The sequence below is a fragment of the Pteropus medius genome, unplaced genomic scaffold (assembly GCF_902729225.1).
Source record: "Pteropus medius unplaced genomic scaffold, Ma_sr-lr_union100, whole genome shotgun sequence".
Lineage (NCBI taxonomy): Eukaryota > Metazoa > Chordata > Mammalia > Chiroptera > Pteropodidae > Pteropus > Pteropus medius.
In genome coordinates, this window is record NW_024349799.1 from 15,854,483 (window position 1) to 15,863,388 (window position 8,906).

At 39.8% G+C, this 8,906-nt stretch overlaps 1 protein-coding gene across 4 annotated transcripts in view; it reads right to left on the bottom strand.

Moving 5' to 3' along the window:
* The window catches only part of SMG6 (SMG6 nonsense mediated mRNA decay factor), a 194,371-nt gene that overhangs the window by 183,667 nt on the left and 1,798 nt on the right, over positions 1–8,906 (bottom strand). For 3 of the 4 annotated variants that reach the window (XM_039886322.1, XM_039886324.1, XM_039886323.1), the window contains exons 2-6: positions 6,701–8,441; positions 5,960–6,152; positions 5,388–5,498; positions 2,789–2,895; positions 2,429–2,507 (exon numbers count right to left, since the gene is read on the bottom strand). In XM_039886322.1, the coding sequence (XP_039742256.1) occupies positions 2,429–2,507; positions 2,789–2,895; positions 5,388–5,498; positions 5,960–6,152; positions 6,701–8,441 (2,231 nt within the window). Of the gene's footprint in view, positions 1–2,428; positions 2,508–2,788; positions 2,896–3,084; positions 3,236–5,387; positions 5,499–5,959; positions 6,153–6,700; positions 8,442–8,906 lie in introns of those variants that run through there. The other variant, XM_039886325.1, reaches the window with a different exon arrangement.

Consider the following 8,906-nt stretch of genomic DNA (forward strand, 5'->3'; position numbering starts at 1 on the left):
AAGAATGAAGCAAGTGATCACCACTTCATAGATATTATCTCTAAATCTAAGGACACTGCCACATAGTTATTATTATTTCCACTTTAAAGATGAGGAAATGGAAGCTCTCCTCAGAAAAATTGAAAACAGAATTACCATACAACCCAGAAATTCCACATCTGGGTATATACCCAAAAGAATTAAAAGCAGGATCTTGAAGAGATATTATTACACTCATGTTCATAGCAGCATAATGGCCAAAAGGTGGAAGTGCCCAATGAGAGATGAATGGATAAACAAAATGTGGCACATACATACAACTGAATGTTAGGCCTTAAGAAGGAAGAAGTTCTAATACAAGCTGTAACATGAATGAACTTTGACAATATAACGCTAAGTGAAATAAGCCAGTCACAAAAAGACAACTACTGTATGATTCCACTTAATTTAGGTACCTAGAGTAGATAAATTATAGAGAAAAATAGAAGGGTGGTTGTCAGTGGTTGGAAGGAGGGGAGAATGGGGAGTTGTTGTTTCATGGGTACAGAGTTTCAGTTTTTTAAGAGGAGAGTTCTAGAGATCGGTTGCACAGCAATGTAAGCATACTTAACACTAATGAAAATGGGTAAGACTGTAAATTTTATTTTATGTATATTTTACAATTAAACTTTTTAAATTTTTTTACAACGGGCAAAAGATTTGAATAGACATTTTTCCAAATGGCCAATAAGCATGTGAAAAGATGCTCAACATCATTAGTCATTGTGAAATGCAAATCAAAACCACAATGAGATACTAGTTCACACTCACTAGATTTGTAGGTATCAACAAACTGATTCTAAAGTTTATATGGAAAGGCAAAAGACTCAAAACAGTCTATACAGTATTGAAAGACAAAGTTGGAAAAATGACACTACCTGACTTCGAGACTTACAATAATGCTACCATAATCAAGACGGTGTGGTAATGGCCTAAGAATAAACCAATAGATCAATGGAACAGAATAGAGGCCCCCAGAAATAGCTGATTTTTGACAAAGGAGCTAAAGCAATTCAATGGAGAAAGGATAGTCTTCCAACAAATGGTGTTGGAACAACTGGACATCCACATGCAAAATGATTAATCTATACACAGACCTTATACCTGTCATAAACACTAACTAAAAACGGATCACAGACCTAAATGTAAAATGCAAAACTATACAACTCCTAAAAGAAAACATAGGAGAAAATCTAGGTAACCTTGAATGTGGCAATGACTTCTTAAATGCAACACAAAAAGCACAATCCGTAAAAGAAAAGGTTGATAAGTTGGATTTCATTAAAATTAAAAACTGCTCTGTGAAAGACATTGCTAAGAAAATAAAAAAGATAAGCCACAAACAGAATATATTTGCAAAACACATATCTGATAAAGAACTGGTATCCAAAATATACAATAAACTCTTAAAACTCAAAACAACAACAAAATTTAAAAGTAGGCAAAAAATCTGAATAGACACCTCACCAAAAAAGACACAGATGGCAAAAAAGCATGTGAAAGTTCTACATCCTATGTCATTAGGGAAACGCAAATTAAAACAAGATACCACTATACACCTACTATAATAACCAAAATCCAGGACACTGACACCAAATGCTGGCAAAGATGCAGAGAAACAGGAACTCTCATCCACTACTGGTGGGAATGCAAAATGATACAGCCACTTTAGAAAACAGTTTGGCAGTTTCTTCCAAAACTACACAGGTATACTCTTACCATACAACCCAGCAATCACACTTCTGGGTATTCACAAAAATGAGTTGAAAACTTATGTCCACACAAAAACCTACATGCAAATGTTTAAGCACTTTTTTAGTAACTGCCAAAATTCAAAAGCAATCAAGATGTCTTTCGATTAGAGTAATGCCTAACAACCTGTAGTACATTCATACAATGGAATATTACTCAACGAAAAGCATTTACTGTGCTTCTGCTAAGGATACTCCTTTGGTGAAAAGCTAAGAGAAATAAGGGGATGATCTGGAGAAAGGAAACAAGGATCTGAGCACCAAGAGCTAGTTGAGGACTTTATGAGGGGAGAGGTAAATGGAGCCTCATTTTCCTTCTAGAAATAAGTAATCTAGTTCAATGAGATAGCGAAGGGAAGAGAGACAAGCTTCAGAGCAGCAGCTCTGGTCGTAAAAACAGTGGTTTCTGACTAAAGCATATGCACAGGAACTTAAGGGCAGTGAAAGTGGAAGTACAGATTCAACTGCAGTGAGGAATTCCTGACAATTTACTTCAAAAGGTAACAGTAACAAAAAGAGTTTGAGGATGGGAGACAGAAGAGGATATACTTTGGGTTATAGTATTCAGATGAAATCTAGCTCCAGGAGCTGATGTTAGCAAAATCCGTATTTCTAAGGTACTGCCTGCAAAATTCTTCTCTTGTCCATGGATTTCTTACCGTATACACTGCCAGCAGAGCCAACTGGTTATAGGGGCGCCCATTCTTGGGAGCAATGTGCTGGGCCTTCAGGTACCAACTGGAATAGAAAAACAGTAAAAAAAAAAGAAGAAGAGAAGAAGAAGAAGAAAGCTAGTTCTATATCAACTCTTCCCCAATTCATCACCTGATTGTCCTCACTAAAGACATAAGCTGGAGTGTTAGCTATAACCCTTAAGTGGTAAAGTATGACTACAGAAACCAAGAGGGACACCTGTAGGATATACATATAGGAGGCAGCTGAGGTGGCCCATCACTCATAATAAGGCTTAGCTTAAAACCACACAGGAAAGAAGAGCAATGAACAGAAGGCAAAAGTACCTGCGCGCTTTTCCATAGTTTGCTGTGTCATTGGCTTGCTCTCGATATCTAGCAATATCTCCTTGACAAATCATACATCGCTGAGCACTGATCAAGGCATATTTTACCTTCAGGAAAAACGATAAGTCAGTAGCATACCCAAGAAACTCTAATTTCAACCCCAAAGGACAGAGATAGGGTCAAAACGACAGAGCCGCATTAATAAGGCACTAATAATCCTCAACAAAGTAAAAAGTTTTCAGTCTAACTTTGACTAGCAAACAAAAAAAAAACCAACAATGTGATGAAAAACTTACTGAGAAAGTGGCTAAAGGGAGAGGGGTCATTCTTATTTTGAGTCCCAGGCAAATGGAAGAAAACATTCTGAAACTAAGAGTCAGGAGACCTGACTCTATATATAACAGCTGTGTGATTCAAGTAGGTCTCTGGGACTCTTTGGGTCTCAGTTTCTTCATCAGAATGTAAAAATATCTATTCCATAGGACAACTGAAGGGATTAAGGATAAAAATACAAATTATAAAGTGATATACAAATATTAAGACAATTGTTTATTCTGTTCTTTTTTTTACTATCATTAGTCTTTCTCTCCTCAAACTGTTAATATCACTGCACTGTGTTACTGCATTACATTCCCTTTGCAAAACAGTAATTCCCTAAAACAGTAAGTTACTCTTCACCAAACATCTACAACATGCCAAGACTGTATAGTTTTATACACACACACACACACACACACACACACAGAGATATATAAATGTGTGTGTGTGTGTGTGTGTAGAGACAGACAGACAGATGTATCTACATGTTTTCTTACTGATGGGCTTGGCATCTCTCAGTGAGAAAACAACAGAGTAAACCCTTAGCAATCCCAAGACATGTGGCCAACCTAAAAACCTCCCTGAGGAACATCACTTCCTAACATTTAATTCCACTCCACCCCACACAAGAAATTACCATGTCACTGAATAAAGAACAAAGTTTCAAGAAGTAGATATGACCCCTCCATAACGACTCCTCAGGAAGTAGATAATGACCCCTCTATATTTCCTCTAAGCCCCTTTACAGTTTATACTTCCACAGCATCCTTTGCAGAGTCACTGTATCTACAGTTACTAATTCAGCATCTATACTCACCCCTAAACAAACTCTAAACTCTGAGAGTTCATGGCTTTCTTGTTCCACACTGAATTGTGTGTGCCTAGAATGGCACCTGGCATGTAGGACACTCAATAATACTTGTTGATTAGTAATAGAATTTGTGCATATCAAATCATCAAGAGCAGAAAGGCAAGAGGAAGCCTCTGCTCCACAAATGACACTCCTTTCTCCAATGAATCTGTAACCTCTTCCTTTCTTCTAGCCCTTTCCTTCAACACATAAATATGTTCAAGTATCTCTCGGCTTAAGAACAAACTTCTCGTGACAATATGTTCTCTTTTAACTACTATCTCTCGTCTTCATAGCCAAGATTCTTAAAAGAATAATCTATATTTCTCATTGTATCTACTGCCATACTTCTCATTCACTAAAATCTGGCTTCCATTCTCTCCAGTTAAAATAACTAGTGTTAAGGCCATCCAATCCAATGAACACTTTTCAGTAATCTTAGCATTTTATGACTATATAGTACTTGACAATTTCACCCACCACTAACTTAAAATTTGATCACCTTGCTCTGTTCAGTCTTCTTAGTATCCCAACTCCTGCTTCAACTATCACCTGACTCTCAATTACCAGCCCAGCTCTTTCTCCTGAGCTCCAGACAGACCAAAATAGTCACTTGCTCATTTTCAAACTCCTCCACCTAATCATATACAAAACTGAACTAACCTCTTCCTTCTCAGCCACTCTCCTAGGCCACAAATTGTGAGATGATCTAGACTCCTCATACCTCCAATTTCATCATTCACACTAAATCAGCCAGCAATACAATTCTATTTCCTTTGTATCCTTCCAATCTATCTCCTCTCTTTTACCTCCACTACTGCTACTTTAGTTCAGGCCCATACCGTGACTCTCTTACCTTCACTCTTGCCCATTTGCCAGAGTAATTTGTTGTTAAGAACAAATCAATGATATCTATTTGTTGGAAATCAATCAATGGCTCCTAACTGCTTTCAGAATAAAGTCCAAACTCTTCAATGTGGCATACAAGAGTTTTTGATCTATCCCTTCCTACTTCATTAGCTTCACCTCCTATACAGCCCAATTCCACATTACAGACACCAACATACTGAATGAACTTCTTGCACTTTTCCTACAAGGCCTGGTTTTCTCTCACTGTGCCCTGTATTCAAACTGCCCCTTCTGCTCCTAGCCATGTTTCAAAATTCAACTTCATATTGTTTCTGAGAAGGCTTCCTTGACCCATCAATCTATATCAGATGCACTTCCCTCTATGCCCCTTCAACACTCTATACATACCATTATCATAGAATTTATGACATTACATTATAATTGTTGGTTTAATGGGTCTTTCCCCAATGGACTGTATCTTTCATTCTTGTATCCTCAACACCCAGCACAGTGCCTAGCATGTAACACTAATAAATGCTTTCTAAATGAATGAATAAATTTAAGATAAAGAAACTGGCTTACTGTCTTGCGTAATGGCTTGCTACGAATGGCAAGACCATCCATGTAGTCCTCCAGTTTGAACTTGTAAGTAACCTGCAGCTTCTGAAGCAAACTATCAAAAAAGTCACTACCCTATAAAGAGAAAAAACAAGAAATAGCTGAATCAGTCTGTTCTGATCCAATCTACCCACCAGAAACTGGGCAAGTGATCCTTTCAGTTCTGCTAGTGCTCAGCCATCTGATGTAAAGAGAGACATATACAGTATATAGTGGCCACCAAAAAAAATTTATAGTATCAGACTATCTGTGGTTTTAAAGATATGAACACATGCACACACTCTTCTCCCCACTCCCAATCCCCAAACTCACTACCCACAGCTAAGACATTCAGAAAGCTTCCAAGCTCAGAACTAACTCCAATTGTAAGTTATGGTCTCAAGGAAGCAACAGGGGTAGGGTAGGCCTAAACCCAAGAAAATGTGTACAGTTTTTTTGTCAATGTTCTATTATACAACAGTATTTCAGGTGGTAAAATACCCATCACAACTATAAGATGCTAAAGTCTTTATCTTGAGGACAAGATGATAGTTTACCTCATCCAAGAGCTCCAAAAGTCTGTTCCGAATCTGTTCTGGGTTCTCAACATTCGGATCCTTGAGAAGCTGCCTGAACTTCTCAATCACCTGATAGAAAGCATTCTTCCACAGGATCTGATCCACATTCTGATTATCAGAGAACTCAATATCTAATAGAATACAGCGCTCATAAAGCTGCAGCAGTTCAGCTCTGGAATAAAATACATGCAACTGCTAGCTCCAAATACACCACAGAAAAGGCCAGACCCAAGATATGAGCTTCCTGCAAATTAAACATCTTCCTTCGTGGAAATCCAAAATGCCACCAGGTATAATATCATTCTAGTTTCCATCCTGCACAGCAGGAGGTCATTCTAAAGACAGTTAGTCTAGGAAAGTAGTTTTTCCCATATATGCGTCCACCTAAATTTAACAGCTGAAATAAGATCTTCACCACAAGTTATACGTTGTTCATTTCTTGGCATTCTGGAAAGTCTTTCCTTTTCCATTTCCATTTCCAGATTCCATGTTCTCTTAAAGATAATTTTTTTTCTTAAACAAAAAGTGGGAAGTATAATCATTTCTAAGTCTAGAAACAAAATTTTCTGTTTTTTCCAACTGCCCCTCCCTAACAAAAATATGAAAGGAAGGTAACACCCAGTGGCTTACCTAAAAGGTTTCTACCTTCCTCAGCCATAGGAGTCTATACATCTCCTGCTTATCTCCGTTTCCCACTAGCCAGGGTGGAACGTATCATACCTGAGTTGAGCCATCTTTTCCAGGCCCTCAGGACTGATGCGGTCCCTGGAGAGCAGGTTGCTGAGCTGCAGTTCCTGGTTGTCAGCCACCCGGAGAAGCCTGTGTAGTTCCTGTTGCTGCATGTTCCTCATGTGCTGCTCCATCTCCTCAGGACTCATGGTGCTGGTAGGGAGAGGGCTACAAACATACTGTCCTGATGGAGCCGGGTAGCCTGGGTAGTAAGGCCCTGGGTATACACCATTCGTAGGGCCCACTGGATACTGCAGAGGGCTATAGCCTGTATAAGGATACTGGGAAGCAGGGCCTGGTGTACGAGGGTAGTAATAGGGGTTGTCAGAGTTTTGAAACTTATAGTAAGATGCTTGGGCCTGGCGTGAGTCACCCCAAGATGTAGGGCTAACTTCGTCATCGGTGTCCAAAAAATGTAGCTGGGGTGTCTGGCTCTTTAAAGCAGGTTTCTGATCAGGATTGTTTGGGTCCCACAATCGTCGAGTGGTGCCTCCTCGGCCCCAACTCCGAGATCCTTTATTACCAGATCCAAATAAAAGCCGCGGTCCCAAAGGTGTACACTCTGGAGAACCAGCTGAATTGACGGAGAGGGTGGTATGGGCAGGCAGAATCAGAATGCCACGACCACGACCCCGAAGTTCTTGTTTCAGGTTTTTGGACTCCTGCTTCTCAGAGCCTTTGCCTCCACTGCTCAAGCCTTTGTCAGGCTTTATCCTATCCACATTCTCCCTAGCTAATCTCACCATAGGGGAATCTTTGTTCATGGTTTCTGCATCAAAAGTGACACGAAGAGTGCCTCGATTTTCTTTACCATTGCTTTTCTGCTCTCCCTCTCCATGCCCAGACCAGCTTCTTTCTAAATGTTTCTTCCTTTCTGAGCTCCTCCTGGGCCCATCAGGCTCTTCAATTCTGTCATCATCTAAGGAATCAGTTGAGGACATAGATACTTGCTTTTTCAGTCGTGGCCTGTCCTTGGTCCTATCCTGTCGGCGGCGGCGACATCCATTATCAGTCAGGCCAGTCCCCTCAGCACTGTTGTTGCTACCAGCTGAGCTGGTGCTGCAAGTGCGGTAGCGGTTCCTTCGTTTGTCTGAGCGAGAATAGCGCTTTGCAGAACCCAGCTTCCCCTGTGATGGGTCATCGTTCACTTTCTTCATCACCTCCCCTTTTTCAATCCTCTTTCCTTTTTCTCCCTTTGTAACCCTTACTCTGTCACCATTTAGGCTCTTTTCTGCCTCATTTTTGTCTGGTTTATTCACAACCTCCTCCTTTATATGTCCCCTATACTCATCTTCCTCTACTTTCAGCTGTTCTACCTGGTTGAGGATTTCTTCCTCATCTACTCGGCTAGGTGATTCTTTGATAACAGTCTGCAAACGCCTTCCAGGCTGATAGATCTGCATGTCAGGCTTCTTTGTTCTCTTGATAATTCTTAGGCTTGGATCTTCTTGCCCAGCAGTCCTAGGAAAGGACTCCTGTACCTGAATATTTTCTGGGTCTATAGGACCATTTTGCTGTTGGTTGTCCAGGTCCTTGCAGATATCTTTAATGAGCTGCACCCCATTTCCAACAGCAGAAGAATCTCTATCATTAACAATTTCATCTTTAAATTCGTCACTCCCAGAGGGTTCCTTTATTTTAGATTTGTTCCTTAGTCGAGAAAGACCAGGCTTATAGATTTCCAGATCTGGGCGCCTGTTATCTTTCCGCTGCCTGGGCTCCTTCATGTTTTCTGTGATGTTGGAGAGAGCGTTGGGGAAGAAAGCGTAGAAGAAAAAAAATAGAGGAGGAGGGAAGGGGAAAAAATGTCATTCTGGTAATGTAACAGAAAAGTCAAGCAAGTATCAAAATGCTATTACTACTGGACAAAGAAGGAAATTTCTGCAGAAGCAGCAATTCTACTAAGTTTACAATATTTATTCAGGAACTGACAAGGCTAAGAACTTAAGTGTGTTGAAGCTATTTCCACCGGGGATAGAGAAATAGAAAAAAAATCATGTGTTACCCAAGTCATATTTGGAACCCCAAAACCCTAAACTACTCTATTACCATCAGAATAAAAGATCTTTGATCATTTCAGCATTAGACTGTTCTCTACTACAGAACCCTCAGATACACCTTAGTTTTTTCTTTTTCCAAGGTGGTTAAGTCCTTTTAACATACAAAAAGGGGCATGCATAATAACCCATGGTTCTAA